Source organism: Budorcas taxicolor, chromosome 15 (assembly GCF_023091745.1).
Source record: "Budorcas taxicolor isolate Tak-1 chromosome 15, Takin1.1, whole genome shotgun sequence".
Lineage (NCBI taxonomy): Eukaryota > Metazoa > Chordata > Mammalia > Artiodactyla > Bovidae > Budorcas > Budorcas taxicolor.
Window position 1 is genome coordinate 39644861 of NC_068924.1, and position 18373 is coordinate 39663233.

At 42.9% G+C, this 18373-nt stretch overlaps 1 protein-coding gene across 1 annotated transcript in view; it reads right to left on the minus strand.

The window, feature by feature from the left end:
• Positions 1 to 330: 330 nt before the first annotated feature.
• PARVA (parvin alpha) overlaps positions 331 to 18373 on the minus strand; it is a 169228-nt gene continuing 151185 nt past the window's right edge. The window contains exon 13 of the mRNA XM_052652390.1: positions 331 to 3065. Within this exon, the coding sequence (XP_052508350.1) occupies positions 2989 to 3065 (77 nt within the window). The 3' untranslated portion in view covers positions 331 to 2988. The remainder of the gene's footprint in view (positions 3066 to 18373) is intronic.

The window sequence follows — 18373 nt, forward strand, 5'->3', positions numbered from 1 at the left end:
ATGTACAACTACAAGCTTAATCAAACTGTACACCATTCACCATAATGATCCAAAAGAGGCCTTTAAGAAATAAACTCAGTTGAGGAAGCAGGGGAATGTTTCTGGTAAAGTCCTCTCCAACCCCCACTCCAGTAGGTCCCAGTCTTGACTGTTTAGAACATTACCTCCTTCTGGTGGGGCTTTCCTTTTCTAGCTCATACAGAGCAGGGGTGTGCATCTGGATTTATAAAGTGCTCATGTTCTCAGTTTAATAAGAGTTTTAATACCCAGCACAAAATAATCTCTAAGATAGAACATTAAATGAAAAAAAGCGGTGTGCGTGATAGTATGTATAATATGTTATTTATGCTTAAAAATAGTCTTATATATGTTGACAGACATGTATATACTTTATATTGTTGGGGTATCTGGAAGCAAATACTAGAAACAGAACAAAATAGTTGCCTCTGGAGACAGGTATTGTCTGCTGGGAAAAAGGAGGGAGGGAGACTGGGTTTTTCACTAGATATCCATACATGCTTTTTGAATTTTGCACAATTTACACATTAACTATTTAAAATATGAAAGAATCTAAATTTAGAAAAGAGGGAAAAAACGATCCAGTGAGCCTACAGAGACTTGATTTTTGCCTCAGCTTTTTTTTTTTCTTTTAAAAGAGACAAAGGTTATGTTTGGTTTATTTGTTTTCTGATGCCTTTTACCCCCCTTCAAGAACAGTCATGTATTAGGCATGAGGTTCCATAATGTAAAGAAAAACCTCTACATGAGATGGCAGGGTTATAAAACCAGGCCCAAGCCCTGGAATTTCAGAGTAAGGTAAAGACCTTGGTCTCAAAACACCATTTTCTGACAGATTGGACCTGCTATTAAAATTTTTCCAAGTGTTCTGATGTGTTTTCATATAGTGCATATGTAAAATATAAAAAGGAGTGCTCTTCATAAGTCACTTGTCCACTGTCCATTTGCAGCTTGAATATAAGAAAAAAGCACAAAATGGAGACAAAATTCATATAGCAAAGCACATTTAAATGAGTTCATTTCTCTTATTTCATCTCCTTTAGTATTGCTCAAGGAGACAAAGCAATTATTTATGCTGAATCGCTATCAGGAATTTTAAAAAGAGCAAACAGAAATAGTACTGTATTTAGTGTTTCTTAGTGACGAAGTAGTTCACTAATTATGTAAAAAAGGATTGTATTCTTTTACACAGATTGACACAAGAGAGTACATTTTCTTTGTATCTTAAATGCTGAGTAATACTTCTTTCTTAGAGTGAAATCTCTCCAGAAATAAGTAGTATATTGAAATTATATGGGTTTTGAGTGACTGCAGCGAGACTGTAGAGTAAGAATTGATGAAAAGCAGGAAGGAATGTTTGGACACGACGGAAGGCCTCCCTCTGGGTGGTGTAGTTAGAGATCATGATGAATTCCTCAAATCAGAGAGGGGCTTTGTGCAACTGGGCCTCAAGTAGTGCTAAAGTAGTCACAGACATCCAGAGGTGGGGATACAGGCTGCTGTCCACCTAGCATACTTCAGAAAATTCTACAATGAAGACATATCAGTACAAGTTATTACCTATCCCAAGGCTTTGGTCAACTTAGAGTACAAATGTTAAATACCACAAGCCACATCCCTCGGTCTGAGGATGTCCCCCTGTATGCTAAGTGTGCAAGTATTTGCCCGACGCTTCTTGTCCTCCTAGTCACCCCCGTTCAGCCCCTTTCCTATCCCAGGCCCTGCAGGCTGAGACAACTTGAGCCCTGTATTCCAAACTTGGGTTCATGTAGAGGGGATCCATGTAACCACAAGCCCGCGGGTAACCCACGCAAGGAAACCTACTCAGATTGGGTCTAAATAACTTACATTTTTGCTTGCCTGAATTAGCCAGTAATTGCATGTGGGTAGACTTCGCCAGAAATGGTCTAAATGATCAATTAGAGGGCAAAAAGGAGTTCCTTTCTTTAAAGCTCAAGAGTCCCTGTTGAAGAGCCCTACTTCCCAAGCCCTGCTCGCATGGGCCTGTGCCCAGCTCTCTGCGGTGCCTGGGTATATTGTACATTTGCCTAACGATAATGAATCGAGGACTTATTTTGTAGGAAAATATAGGGCACTTCCATTACATGCAATCAGGCAAAAAGGCTGCAAAATGTGCCACTCCATTAATTTCAAACAGAATCCTTTCCAAATGTCACCCTGAAACCAGAATAAGGGGTTATTACAAATCTGAAGGAATTAAGCGTAATTTTCATTTGTACAAAGGAGTTGAGGGATACGGCTCCTGCCACACACACACTATTAATTGGGCTAAATTTGATTTGCCAATTTCAGTGTGAACCACCGAGTCCTGACCTAGCCTAGCTGGCGCTGAGATCAGGGGGTCCCACCGTCTTGGAGGGCGCAGGTGCACATGCACGCATGTACACACGCGCACACGCAAGTACAGCAGGCACAGAGAGTGTGACATGACGGGCTAGCTATTAACGAATATGGTCTTCAAAGAAGCAAAACAAACGGCAGCTTCTGGCGAGTCACGTAACCTCTCTGAGCCTCAGTTTCCGTATCTGTAAAAGGGGCTGAGAACATCATCTTCAGTGGGAGTCATGAGTATGCATGAGTTGGAGTAGGTCAGAACACTTAGCGTGGTGCCCAGCCCATAGGTTACACCCATTAAATGGTAGCTCTTATCTTTGTTTTCATCTTCTGAGGGTGGGTGGGTGGGTGGATGGGCGGGCTCTTGTGCCTAAGCTGGTTCCAGATTACACAGAAGGAAATCTGGACCTGGTACCAGGATGGGACAACCTTCACAGCCATTGTGGGGTCAGCCTCAGAGCCTAGGAGGTCAGGTCAGCCCACTGAGGCCACTTCCTTCCTGATCTCATTTCCCACTATCTCTGGGAAAAGAGCAGCCGGACTTGGAGGGGAGCACAGAGCAGGAGACAGGAATAAGCAGGATAAGGTGCTTCCGGGGACGGTCCAGTCTGACCCTCACTCCACGTTCCGGTACTTGGTGAAGAGGTTGTACAACACTCGCAGGGTAGATTTCAGGTCACAGTTGACGATGTCTGCATAGGAAACAAAACAAAAACCACATTGCTTCAGTGGTGCCCAGATTGGCATGGGTCGTCCCCTTCCTCTTGCCACCCACCATGGGTGCCCAGCATGGTCCCGGGGGGGGGGGGGTTTGTGTGTGTGTGCTCTCCTCTCTCCCACAGGACGTCACTGTGTCTCCTGAAGAGCCAGCTCCCTGTCCTGCTAGGACAGAAGAGCAGCCCCACAAGACAACCAGGGCCAGGTGGGTGTTGAAGGATGGGAGGGCTGTGCAGCAAGACTTCAGAGCAGGGGGCAGTGAGGGGCAGAGGTGCTGGGGTGTGGGTGTTGCACCTCTCACTGAAAGACAGTGGGCCCCAGGGCACGCAGCCTTTGCCCTGGAATCAGCATCTCAGGTGCGAAGACCCTGATCCGACTCTGTCTCTGGTCTCACCTGTGTCTGAGTGCCCCTCTGCCTTTATCCTGCACCACAGCGCCAGCTTGAGTGGTAGAAAGGAGGGGACAGCCTGGGGCTACAGTGGGGGACGAGGCGGTGGCTTAGGACTAAGCCACCTCTCCTTTAAGAAGGGAGGGTGGGCCCCTAGAAGGCATAGGATCCCACCTGGCAGGGGATACTTGGTAGATAGGTGTCATTTGAAAGATTAAGGACAGAGCAAGGTGGCTGGGTTTGAGACTGGGAGCTGGACTCTATTATCAGGAGAATTCCACTGTGGGTCCTGAGCTTTCATGCAACCATTTCCTCCCCCTCACTTTCCCTGTCCCCTCTCTCTGTTCCTCGCTTCACTGGTCACTTTCTCTGGCTGCCTCGCGAACCCTCTGCTGACGCTGACTTCTCCACCTTCTCCCCACGAGGCTCTGCTCTGGCCCCTCTGCATTCATGACCCTGCTGGAGACCCTTCCCTGAAGAACCAGCACAGAGAAAACGTAAAGAAAGGAACTCTTTGCCTACTATAGGGCTACATGCTTGTGTCTCTGTCGCTTCAGTTGTGTCCAAGTCTTTGCGACCCTATGGACTGTAGTCTGCCAGGCTCCTCTGTCCGTGGAATTGTCCAGGCAAGAATAGGTATTGCTATGCCCTCCTCCAGGGCATCTTCCTGACCTGGGGATCATACCCATGTCTCTTGCATCTCCTGCACTGCAGGTGGATTCTTTACCCACTGAGCCACCTGGGAAGCCCACACAGAGGTACAAACCGTGGTAATTATGAGGAAAAGTTAAAAGAAGAAAAAGGTAAAAGCCTTTCCCTTGCATATGACTATACAAGGCGGGAGAGTTGACGCTGAGGATTACCTAAGTCCAAAAAGGACAAGTGGAGGGAAATTTCAGGAGCTGGGGTGGCTGTTTCCCTTGAACTGGGTGCTAGTTACAGGTGGCTCGTGGAATATTTCACTAACCCACCCTTTTATGTGCCACTCTGTTTATGTGATATTTTTCATGGTAAAAGTTATTAGAAAAAAAAAAATCCCTAACTGTGCAGAACGTCAGATGAAGTAAATGGTGTCAGAGAATAGAAAATAATAAATGCTCTAGGATTCAAAAGCGGGAGAGAGGAGGCTGAGCTGCTGTGAGAGAAGGGTTTTGGGACAAGGTCAGGGCTCCTGCAGTGGCCTGGTGAATAGGAACGGGGCTCATTCAGGACCAGCAGAGCGGGAGGCGGGGGCTCCAGTGGCTCCAGGTCTTAGCCTGGGAAACCCAGGCAGTTGTGGCCACTGCCATAGTCAGGTGCGCCCAGGTCCCAGCCCCGCAAAGATTAAGACCAACTGGGCCATAAGCCGAGGGCCCAGGGCTTGGGAATCTCCTTAGGGCTCCCTCAACTCCTGGAAACCCTCCTGCCTGCTCCTGCCCAGGCCTCATCTCAGTTGTACACCAATCCTGCTCCACCCTGCTGGGCTCAGACTCTGCTCCAAGCTCTCTTGCTGACAGACCAGGGGCTCAGGGACCAGCTGCCAGGCCCGGAGCGCAGCCCCCTTTCTACTTCCGTGTTGGTTCCTGCACAGATCTGAGCCTCTAACTGGGATCCTGCCCCATAGCTGAGACCTGCTACCTCGCCCTGCCCAGGATGAATCACTTTCTGCCAAATACAGTCCCATGTCCTCTGGGCTAATTCCTGTCCTCCCCTTTCTGCTTGATGTTGAGTGTTCCTTAAATTCCACCCAAGTCAAAGATTAGGGAGTTAGCCTAAGGAGGAACTGCTAGAGAGGCAGACAGGGGCAAAGGTGAGCTCAACAAGGGAGTGTGTGAAGGGGCAGGTAGGGTAACACTGAGGCCTAACTGGTTCCTGGGGCAGCAGGTTCCTAACTGGGCTCCTCAAAGCCTCTTGCCCTCTCCTGTCCATTGTACTCACTGCAGTTAGACTACCTGGTTTCTGGGTATGGTTGTGCAAGATGCACACTCCACAGTTCGTTATTCACATTTGCACAGCATTACCATAGATAACAACATAACTCTGCTCCTAGGAGGTTTCCCTGGTGGCTGAGATGGTAAAGAATGTGCCTATAATGCAAGAGACCCGGGTTTGATCCCTGGGTCGGGAAGATCCCCTGGAATAGGGAATGGCTTCCCACTCCAGTATGCTATGGACAGAGGAGCCTGGTGGGCTATAGTCCATAGGGTCACAAAGAGTCGGACATGACTGAGTGACTAACAGGAGGTGTGCAGCTCACAGCTTGTATGGTCAAACAGCCGTGTCACTTAAAGTCCAAAATCCTCATCCAAGGCTTCACAGGGCAGAAGCTGACTCCAGCCCACCTCTCCAGTCTCATGCCATGCCATGTTCTGCTCATTCACTCTGCACTGACCACACTGGCTTTCTTTTACAACCTCCCAATAGGCTGTCCTCTATTATCTCAGCCTCTGCACACACTGTTAAACATCTAGATTGTTCTTCCCAAGTAGCTAACTCCCGATCCTCTTGTAGACCTCAGCTCAAAGCACTGCCTCCTTCATGAAGTCTTTCTGACACCTGGTCTTGGTGAGGGCACTCTGTCTTATGTTCTCAAAACTCCCACACTCTTCCTTCACAGTACTCTCTCCAGTTCTAAATCAATGATTTGTGTGCTTATTTGATGAAATCTGTCTCTGCCTGGACTCTGAGCAATGTGACTGCAGAGAATTGATTGTGTTTTGCTCCAGTGCCTGGCCTGGTACCTGGCATGCACAGACCTCAGACATATTAGTGGGAGATAAATGAATGAACTGATGCTGAAGCTGAAACTCTAATACTTTGGCCACCTCATGCAAAGAGCTGACTCATTTGAAAAGACCCTGATGCTGGGAAAGATTGAGGGCAGGAGGAGAAGGGGATGACAGAGGATGAGATGTTCGGATGGCATCACTGACTCAATGGACATGTGGGTTTGTGTGGACTCTGGGAGATGGTGATAGACAGGGAGGCCTGGTGTGCTGTGGTTCATGGGGTCACAAAGAGTCGGACATGACTGAGCGACTGAACTGAACTGAACTGAATGAATAATTGCCCAGTGTCCTGGAAGCCAAGAAAGAAAAATCCAGAAAGAGGGGATGACTAATAGAGCCATATGCTCCCAAGAAGGTAAGAGCTGGAAACAGTCTCAGGGGACATGGTCCTACTGGTGGCTTGAGAGAGAGCATGGCCACGTGTAGGTGGAGGCAAGCATGGGTGCAAAGGAGGAACTTGGGAGCCTGATGAAGGACAGACACGGATGGAAATGAGAGGATTTGTTTTTCTCTTTTAAAGATAGGTGAGTTCTAAGGTTGCTTGAGAAAGAAAATGGCCAATATGAGAAAAGGTTTCAAAATGCCCATTTAACCTAACTAATTTTATTTCTTCTTTTATTGAAGTAAGTTGGTTTATAATATTACATTAGTTTCAGGTGTACAACACAGTGATTCAACATTTTCATAGATATACTCCATTTAAAGTCACTAAAAACAATGGCTATATCTTTCTGTGCTGTAGAGTATATCCTTGTTGCTTATTTATTTTATACATAGTAGTTTGTATCTGTTAATCCCCTACCACTATCTTGTTCTCCCTCCTTCCCTTTCCCTCCTGGTAACCACTAGTTTGTTCTCATATCTGCGAGTCTCTGTTCTGTTGTATTCATTCATTTATTTTTTTAGATTCTACATATAAGGGAGATCATATGGTATTTGTCTGTCTTTATCTAGCTTATTTCATTAAGCATAATATTCTGTAGGTCTGTCTATGTTGTTGAAAATGACAGTATTTCATTTGTCTTTATGGCTGAGTAGTATTCCATATTATTCATTTACCACATTTTCTTAATCCATTGATTTGTTGATGAGCACTTGGGTTGCTTCCATGTCTTGGCTATTGTAAATAGTGCTGCTGTGAACATCAGGTGCATGTATCTTTTTGAACTAGAGATTTCATCTTTTCTAGTTACATACCCAGCAGTGGAATTGCTAGATCATATTGTAGTTCATGCGAAGAGTTGACTCACTGGAAAAGACTCTGATGCTGGGAGGGGTTGGGGGCAGGAGGAGAAGGGGACGACAGAGGATGAGATGGCTGGATGGCATCACTGACTCGATGGACGTGAGTCTGAGTGAATTCCGGGAGTTGGTGATGGACAGGGAGGCCTGGCACGCTGTGATTTCATGGGGTTGGTTGCAAAGAGCTGGACACGGCTGAGCGACTGAACTGAACTGACTGTAGTTCAACTTTTAGTTTTTAAGGAAGCTCCATACTATTTTTCATCAGTTTAGTCGCTCAGTCATATCCGACTCTTTGCGACCCCATGGACTGCAGCATGCCAGGCTTCCCTGTCAATCACCAACCCTGGAAGCTTGCTCAAACTCATGTCCATTGAGTCGGTGATGTCATCCAACCATCTCATCCTCTGTCGTCCCCTTCTCCTCCTGCCTTCAATCTTTCCCAACATTAAGGTCTTTTCCAATGAGTCAGTTCTTTGCATCAGGTGGTCAAAGTATTGGAGTTTCAGCTTCAGCATCAGTCCCTCCAATGAATATTCAGGACTGATTTCATTTAGGATTGACTGGTTGGATCTCCTTGCAGTCCAAGGGACTCTCAAAGAGTCTTCTCCAACACCACAGTTCAAAAACATCAATTCTTCAGGGCTCAGCTTTCTTTATAGTCCAACGCACATTCATACATGACCACTGGAAAACCCATAGCTTTGACTAGACGGACCTTTGTTGGCAAAGTAATGTCTCTGCTTTTTAACATGCTGTCTAGGTTGGTCATAGCTTTTCTTCCAAGGAGCAAGCGTGTTTTAATTTCATGGCTGCAGCCACCATCTTCAGTGATTTTGGAGCCCCCCAAAACAAAGTGCTTACTTCAGCAGCACATATACTATTTTCCATAGTGGCTTCAGTAACTTATATTCCTACCAGCAGTGTAGAAGGGTTCCCTTTTCATCCTCTCCAGCATTTACTATTTGCAGATATTTTCCTGATATCCATTCTGAGAGGTGTGAGGTGCTATCTCTGTTATTCTGATTTGCATTTCTCAGATTAGTGATGCTGAGCCTCTTGTTTCCCATCTGTATATCTTCTTTTAAAAATGTCTGTTCAGGTCTTCTGCTCATCTTTTAATCAGGTTGCTTGACTTTTTGCTATTGAGTTGTATGAGCTACTTATATATTTTGGATGGTGGTTTAGTCACTCAGTTGTGTCTGACACTTTGTAATCCCATGGACTGTAGCCCACCAGGCTCATCTGTCCATGGGATTTTCCAGGCAAAAATACTGGAGTGGGTTGCCATTTCCTTCTTCAGGGGAACTTAGCAACCCAGGGATTGAACGCAGGTCTCCTGCATTGCAGGCAGTCTCCTGCACTGCAGTCAGATTCTTTACCAGCTGATCTGCCAGGGGATCCTCTAGTAACCACTTACTGGTAATACAATTTGAAAATATTTACTCCCATTCAGTAGGTTGTTTTTTTTTGGTCAATGTTTCTTTCGATGTGCAAGCTTTTAAATTGAAGTTCCACTTATTTATTTTTGCTTTTGTTTCTTTCTTGTTAGGAGAGAGATCTACAAAAATCTGCTACAATCTGTCAAAGAATATCAAAGAATATTTGGCCTGTGTTCTGCTGTAGGAGTTTTACGGTTTCAGGTTTTAAATTTAGGTTTTTAATCCACTTTGAGTTTATTTTTGTACACAATATGAACAAATGTTCTAATTTCTTTCTTTTACATGTAGCTGTCCAGTTTTCCCAGTACAAGTTACTGAAGAGACTGTCTTTTCTCCATTGTACATTTTTGCCTCCTTTGTTGTAGATAAACTGAGCACAAGTCTGTGGGTTTATTTCTGGGTTCTCTATTCTGTTCCACTGATATATATGTCATTTTTATTACTGTAGCTTTGCAATGTTAAGTTATAGCAAATGATTCCCCCAGCTTTGTTCTTTATTCTCAAGATTACCTTGGCAATGTGGGGTGTTTTGTGGTTACATATAAATTTTAGGATTATTTTTTCTAGTTCTGTGAAAAATGTTATGAGTATTTTGGAAGAGATTATGTTAAATCTATAATTGCTTTGAGTGGTATGGACATCTTAACTATTAATTCTTCCAATCCATGAACATGGAATATCTTTCCATTTCTTTGTATCATCTTCAATTTCCTTCATAAGTGTTTCATGGTTTTCAAATTATAGAACTTTCACTTCCTACAACTTTAATGAATTCATTTATTACTTCTAGTAGTTTTTTGGTGGAGACTTTAGGGTTTTCAAAATATAGTATCGTGTCATCCACAAAGGTGATAACACCTTTGTAGTTTTTCTTCCTGTCCAGTTGGATACTTTTTATTTCTCTTTTCTGACTGCTATGGCTAGGACTTCCAACACTGTGTTAACTAGAAGTGATGAAAATGGGCATCCTTGTCTTATTCCAGATTTTAGAGAAAAAGCTTTTTAGCTTTTCACTGTTGAGTATGGAGTTAACTGTGGGTTTATCATGTTGTTGTTCAGTTGCTCAGTTGTGTATGACTCTTTACAACCCCATGAACTGCAGCATGCCAGGCTTCTTTATCCTTCACTAACTCCCAGAGTTTGCTCAAACTCATGTCCATTGAGTCGATGATGCCATCCAGCCATCTCATCCTCTGTCGTTCCCTTCTCCTCCTGCCTTCAATCTTTCCCAGCATCAGGTCTTTTCCAATGAATCCACTCTTTTCATCAGGTGGCCAAAGTATTGGAGCTTCAGCTTCAGTCCTTCCAATGAATATTCAGGGTTGATTTCCTTTAGGATTGACTGGTTTGATCTCCTTGTTGTCCAGGGAACTCTCAACAGTCTTCTCCAGCACCACAGTTCAAAAACTTCAATTCTTTGGCACTCAGCTTTTTGTATGGTCCAACTCTCACATGCATACAGAACTCCTGGAAAAACTATACTTTTGACTAGATGAACCTTTGTGGGCAAAGTGATGTCTCTGCTTTTTATATGCTGTCTATGTTTGTCATAGTTTTTCTTCCAAGGAGCAAACATCTATTAATTTCCTGGCTGCAGTCACTGTCTCTAGTGATTTTGGAGCTCCCCAAAATAAAGTCCATCACTGTTTCCATTGTTTCCCCATCTATTTGCCATGATGTGATGGGAACGGATGTCATGATCTTAGTTTATTGAATGCTAAGTTTTAGGCCAGCTTTTTCACTCATGTCTTTCATTTCATCAGGAGACTCTATAGTTCCTCTTCACTTCTGGTCATTAGGGTGGTATCATTTGTGTATATGAGGTTAGTGATATTTCCCCTGGAAATCTTGATTCCAGTTTGTGATTCATCCAGCCCGGCATTTCTCATGATGTACTCTGCATGTAAGTTAAATAAGCAGGGTGACAATGTATAGCCTTGAGATACTCCTTTCCCAATTTGAAACCAGTCCATTGTTCCATGTCTGGTTCTAACTGTGGTTCTTTGACCTGCATACAGGTTTCTCAGGAAGCAGGTAATGTGGTCTGGTATTCCCATCTCTTGAAGAAGTTTACACAGTTTGTTGTGATCCACACAGTCAAAGGCTTTAGCGTAGTCAATGAAGCAGAAGTAGATGTTTTTCTGGAATTCTCTTGCTTCTTCTATAATCCAACAGACGTGGGCAATTGGCCTTTTCTAAATCCATGTTGTACATGTGGAAGTTCTCCGTCATGTACTGCTGAAGCCTAGTTTGAAGGATTTTGAGCATTACCTTCCTAGCATGTGAAATGAGAGGATAATTGTGCAGCAGTTTGAACATTCTTTGGCATTGCCTTTCTTTGGGATTGGAATGAAAACCAATCTCTTCCAATCCTGTGACCAAGCTGAGTTTTCCAAATTTGCTGGTATATTGAGTGCAGCACTTTCACAGCATCATCTTTTAGGATTTGAAATAGTTCAACTGGAATTCCATCACCTCCACTAGCTTTGTTCATTGTAATGCTTTCTAAGGCCCACTTGACTTCATACTCCAGGATGTCTGGCTCTAGGTGAGTGACCACACCATTGTGGTTATCCAGGCCATTAAGACCTTTTCTGTACAGTTCTGTGTATTTTTGCCACCTCTTCTTACTCTATTCTTCTTCTGTTAGGTCCTTACTGTTTCTGTCCTTTATCATGCCCATCTTTGCATGAAATGTTCCCTTGTTATCTCTAATTTTCTTAAAGAGATCTCTAGTTTTTCCTGTTCTATTGTTTTCTTCCATTTCTTTGCATTGTTCACTTAAAAAGGCTTTCTTATCTTAAATCACCTTTATTGTATCAAGATATGTTCCTTCTATACCAACTTTGAGAATTTTTTTTATCATGAATGGATGTTGAATATTGTCAAATAGTGGCACAGATGTTAAGGCGTCTGCCTGCAATGTGGGAGACCTGGGTTCGATCCCTGGGTCGGGAAGATCCCCTGGAGAAGGAAATGGCAACCCACTCCAGTATTCTTGCCTGGAGAATCCCATTGAGGGAGGAGCTTGGTGGGCTACAGTCCACGGGTCACAAAGAGTCGGACACGACTGACTGACTTCACTTTCACTTTCACTTTTGTGTCTACTGAGATGATTATATGATTTTTACCCTTCCTTTTTTTAATGTGATGTAGCACATTGATTTAGGGATACTGACGAACAAAGCTAGTGGAGGTGATGGAATTCCAGTTGAGCTATTTCAAATCCTGAAAGATGATGCTGTTGAAGTGCTGCACTCAATATGCCAGCAAATTTGGAAAATTCAGCAGTGGCCACAGGACTGGAAAAGGTCAGTTTTCATTCCAATCCCAAAGAAAGGCAATGCCAAAGAATGCTCAAACTACCGCACAATTGCATTCATCTCACATGCTAGTAAAGTAATGCTCAAAATTCTCCAAGCCAGGCTTCAGCAATATGTGAACCATGGTTTTAGAAAAGGCAGAGGAACCAGAGATCAAATTGCCAACATCCACTGGATCATGGAAAAAGCAAGAGAGTTCCAGAAAAACATCTATTTCTGCTTTATTGACTATGCCAAAGCCTTTGACTGTGTGGATCACAAGAAACTGTGGAAAATTCTGAAAGAGATGGGAATACCAGACCACCTGACCTGCCTCTTGAGAAATCTGTATGCAGGTCAGAAAGCAACAGTTAGAACTGGACATGGAACAACAGACTGGTTCCAAATAGGAAAAGGAGTACGTCAAGGCTGTATCTTGTCACCCTGCTTATTTAGCTTCTATGCAGAGTACATCATGAGAAACGCTGGACTGGAAGAAACACAAGCTGGAATCAAGATTGCCGGGAGAAATATCAATAACCTCAGATATGCAGATGACACCACCCTTATGGCAGAACATGAAGAGGAGCTACAAAGCCTCTTGATGAAAGTGAAAGAGGAGAGCGAAAAAGTTGGGCTAAAGCTCAACATTCAGAAAACGAAGATCATGGCATCTGGTCCTATCACTTTATGGGAAATAGATGGGGAAACAGTGGAAACAGTGTCAGACTTTATTTTTTTGGGCTCCAGAATCACTGCAGATGGTGACTGCAGCCATGAAATTAAAAGACGCTTACTCCTTGGAAGACAAGTTATGACCAACCTAGATAGCATATTCAAAAGCAGAGACATTACTTTGCCGACTAAGGTCCGTCTAGTCAAGGCTATGGTTTTTCCTGTGGTCATGTATGGATGTGAGAGTTGGACTGTGAAGAAGGCTGATCGCCGAAGAATTGATGCTTTTGAACTGTGGTGTTGGAGAAGACTCTTGAGAGTCCCTTGGACTGCAAGGAGATCCAACCAGTCCACTCTGAAGGAGATCAACCCTGGGTGTTCTTTGGAAGGAATGATACTAAAGCTGAAACTCCAGTACTTTGGCCACCTTGTGAGAAGAGTTGACTCATTGGAAAAAACTCTGATTCTGGGAGGGTTTGCGGGCAGGAGGAGAAGGGGACGACCGAGGATGTGATGGCTGGATGGCATCACTGACTCGATGGACTTGAGTCTGAGTGAACTCCAGGAGATGGTGATGAACAGGGAGGCCTGGCGTGCTGCGATTCATGGGGTCGCAAAGAGTCGGACACGACTGAGCAACTGAACTGAACTGAACTGAACCATCCTTGCATTCCTGGGATGAATCCCATTTAATTTGGGGATTTTTATATTGTTGAATTTGGGTAATATTTTTGTCATGAATTTTTACGTATATTTATCTTAGATATTGGCCTGTAATTTTTTATTTTTTGTAGTATCTTTACCTGATTTTGGTATCCGGGTCATGATGACCTTGTAGAATGAATTTATGAATGTCCTCCTCTCTTCAGTGTTTTTTAACAGTTGAGAAGGATGATATAAGTTCTTTGTGCTATACAGTAGGACCTTGTTCTTTATCCATTCCACATATAATAGCTTACCTCTGCTAACTCGAACCTCCTACTTGATCTCTTCCCCAACCCCCTCTACCTTGGCAACCACAAGTCTGTTCTCTATGAGTCTGTTTATGTTTTGTAGATATGTTCATTTGTGCCATATTTTAGATTCCATATATAAGTGATTACATATGGTATTTATTTTTCTTTTTTCTGACTTCACTTGGTATGATAATCTCTAGTTGTGCCTGTGTTGCTGCCAAGGGAATCATTCCTTTTTATGGCTGAGTAGTATTCCATTGTATATTGATATATGTACGGATTCTTCTTTATTCATTTGTCTGTCAATGGACATTTAGGTTATTTCCCTGTCTTGGCTATCATGAAGAGTGCTGCTGTGAACACAGGGGCGCATGTATCTCTTTGGATTATAGTTTTGTCCAGAAGTATTCTGAGGAGTGAGACTGCTGGGTCATATGGTAATTCTGTTTTTTGTTCTCCGAGGAACCTCCATACTGTTTCCCATAGTGGCTGTACCACCTTACATTCCCACCAAAGTGCAGGCGAGTTTCCTTTTCTCCACATCCTCTCCAGCATTTGTTATTTGTGGAGTTTTAAAAATAATTTTATTTACCTATCCATTATTTTTGGCTGTGGTGGGTCTTTGTTGCTGTGCAGGGGCTTTTCTCCAGTCATGGCAAGAAGGGACCACCCTCTAGCTGTGGTGCACAGGCTCCTCATTGTGGTGGCCCCTCTTGCTGCAGGGCACACAAGCTTCAGCAGTGCAGCACATGGGCTCAGCAGTGGCAGATCCAGGGCTCTGGAGCACAGGCTCACTAGTTGCAGTGCATGGACTTAGTCACTCTGCGGCACATGGGCTCTTCCCCGATCAGGGACTGACAATGTGTCTTCTGCATTAGCAGGTGGATTCCTTACCACTGACTGAGCCACAAGGGAGTTTTTAATGATGGCCATTCTGACTGGTGTGAAGTGGTACCTCACTGTAGTTCTGACTCGCATTTCTCTAGTCATTAGCAAGACTGAGCATCTTTCCATGTGTCTTGACCATTGTTATTTCTTCTCTGGAGAAAGATCTATTTAGGTCTTCTACCCATTTTTGGATTGCATTGTTTGTTTTGTTGTTGTTCTTGAGCTGTATGAGCTGCTGTGTATTTTTGGTAACTACACGCCTTTGTCAGTCACATCACTTGCAAATATTTTCTCCTATTTTGTACATTGTCTTTTTTAAAATGGTTTCCTTTTCTATGCAGAAGCTTGTAAGTTTGGTTAGGACCCATTTGTATATTTTTGTTTTTATTTCTATTGCCTTGGGAGACTGACCTAAGAAAACACTGGTACGAATTAAGTCAGAGTATGTTGTGCCTATGATCTCTCTAGGAATTTTATGGTGTCATGTTTTATGTTTAAGTCTTTAAGCCATTTTGAGTTTATTTTTGTGCATGGTGAGAAGGTGTGTTCTAACTTCACTGACTTATATGAAGCCCTTCAACTTTCCCAACACCATTTGTTAAAGAGACTGTCTTAATTCCCATAGTATATCCTCGCTTTCTTTATCAAAAATAAAGTTACTGGAGGTGTTTGGGTTTATTTCTGGGCTCTCTATTCTGTTCCATTGATCCATCTGGCTGTTTCTGTGCCAGTACCACACTGTCTTCAATTACTGAAACTTTGTAGTAACCAAAAGTTTGGGAGGATTATGCCTTCTGCTTTGTTCTTTCTCTTCAGAATTGTTTTGGCAATCATGGATCTTTTATGATTTCACATACATTTTAGGATTATCTGTTCTAGTTCTTTGAAATATGTCATGAGTGACAGGATTGTATTAAATCTGGAGGTTTCTTTGGGTTGTGTGGAGAAGGAAATGGCAACCCATTCCAGTATCCTTGCCTAGAGAATTCTATGGACAGAGGAGCCTTGTGGACTACAGTCCATGGGGTTGCAAAGAGTCCGACATGACCAAGCAACTAACACACACACTTGGGTTGTATGGCCATTTTAACAATATACATTCTTCGAATCCAAGGGCATGAGATATCTCTCCACTTCTCTGAATCATCTTCAATTTCCTTTATTGATGTTTTATAGTCATCAGTGTATAAGTCTTCCATTTCTTTTGTAAGGTTTATTTCTAAGTATTTCTTTTTTGGGAATTCAACTTTGAATGGTATTTTTTTTTTTTTTAATGCTGCTTCTAGAATATTTATCTTAAATTTTATTTATCTATGTACTTCTGGCTGTGCTGGATCTTCATTGCTGTGTGCAGGCTTTCTCTACTCGTGGCGAGCAGGGGCTCCTCTCTAGCTGTGGTGCATGGGCTTCTGAGGGTGCTGGCTTCCCTTGTTGTGCAGCATGGGCTCTAGGGCTCTCAGACTGCAGTAGTTGTTTGTGGCACATGGGCTCAGCTACCCTATGGCATGCGGAATCTTCCTGAACTAGGGATTGAGCCTGTGTCCCTTGCATTGGCAGGTGGATTCCCAACCACTGGGCCACTATGAAAGTCTGGTACTGTTTTTTACATTCCCTTTCTGATATTTCATTGTTAGTGTAAACAAATGCAATTGATTTTTGTACGTTAATCTAATATCCTGCTACCTTGCTGAATTTGTTTATCAGTTCTAGTAGTTTTTGTGTGTAGTCTTTAGGGTTTGCTATATATACAGAATCGTGACATTTGCATGTAATGACAATTTTACCTCTTCCTTCCCATTTGGATAACTTTTATTTCTTTTTGTCATCTGATTGCTGTGGTTGGCAGGACTTCCAATACTATGTTGATTAAAAGAGGTGAAAGTGTATGTCCTTGTTCCAGATTTTAGCAGGAAGACTTTTAGCTTTTCATTATTGAGTATTATATTGGCTATAGATTTGTCATGAATAGCTTTTATTATATTGAGATATGATCCCCCAATACCCACGTTGGTAAGAGTTTTTAACATGAATGGATGTTGACTATTATCATATGCTTCTTTGGCATCTGTTGAGATGATCATGTGGTTTTTGTCTTTTCTTTGGTATGTGGTGTATCACATTGACCGATTTGCATACGCTGAAGCATCCTTGTGTACTGGGGATAAATCCATTTGGTTGCGGTCTATGATCTCCTTCATATGCTGTTGGATTCAGTTTGCTAATGTTTTGATGATAATTTTTACATCTATATTCATCAAAGATAATAGCCTGTGGTTTTCTTTTTTGGTAGTATCTTTATCAGGTATTGGTATCAGGGTGATGGTGGCTTCAGACAATGTCTTTGGGAGTGTTCCCCCCTCTTCAGTTTTTTGGAGGAGTTTGAGAAGGATTGGTGTAAGTTCTCCTTTGTTTGGTAGAATTGCCTGTGAAGCCATCTGGTCCTGGACTTTTATTTGTACAGAGTTTTAAAATGACAGATTCTGTTTCATCTCTGGACTTCCCACGTGACTTAGTGGTAAAGAATCCACCTACCAGTTTGGAAGACACAGGTTTGATCTCTGGGCCGGGAAGATATTCTAGAGAAGGAAATGGCAACCCACTCCCGTATTCTTGCCTGGCAAATCTCATGGGCATAGGAGCCTGGTGGGCTATAGTCCGTGGCATCACAAAAGAGTAGGACGTGACTCAGCAACTAAACAACAACAAAAATTTCATCCCGAGTGATAGGTCAGTTCAAACTGTCTTTTTGATTCAATTTTTGTGGGCTTTCTATTTCTAGAAACTTGTCCATTTCTTCTAGGTTGTCAAATTTGTTTGCATATAATTGTCTCTAGTGAATCAGTTATAAATATATATATTGCTATTGTTCTGCCGTTTAGTTGTGTACAACTCTTTGTGATTTCATGAATGGCAGCATGCCAGGCTTGCCTATCCTTCACTATCTTCTGGAGATTAAATCAGACTCATATCATTGAGTCAATGATGCCATCCAACCATCTCATCACCCCCTTCTCCTCTTGCCCTCAATTTTTTCCAGAATCAGGGTCTTTTCCAATGAATCTGCTCTTTACATCAGGTGGCCAAAGTATTGGAGCGTCAATTAATATTCAGGACTGATTTCCTTTAGGACTGACTGGTTTGATCTCCTTGTTCAGGGAACTCTCAAGAGTCTTCTTCAACACTACAGTTGGAAAGCATCAGTTCTTCAGTGCTCAGCCTTCTTTATGGCCCAACTCTCACATCTGTACATATCTACTGGAAAAACCACAGCTTTGATTAGACGGACTTTTGTTGGCAAAGTGATGTCTCTGCTTTTTAATATGCTGTCTAGGTTTGTCATTGCTTTTCTTCTAAGGAGCAAATGTCTTTTAACTTTGTGGCTACAGTCACTGTCCACATTGATTTTGGAGCCTAAGGAAATAGTCTGTCACTGTTTCCACTGTTTCCCCATCTATTTGCCATGAAGTGATAGGACTGGATGCCATGATCTTAGTTTTTCGAATGTTGAGTTTTAGGCCAGCTTTTTCACTCTTCTCTTTTAACTTCATTAAGAGGCTCTTTAGTTCCTCTTCACTTTCTGCCATTAAAGTAGTATCATCTGCATATCTGAAGTTGATATTTC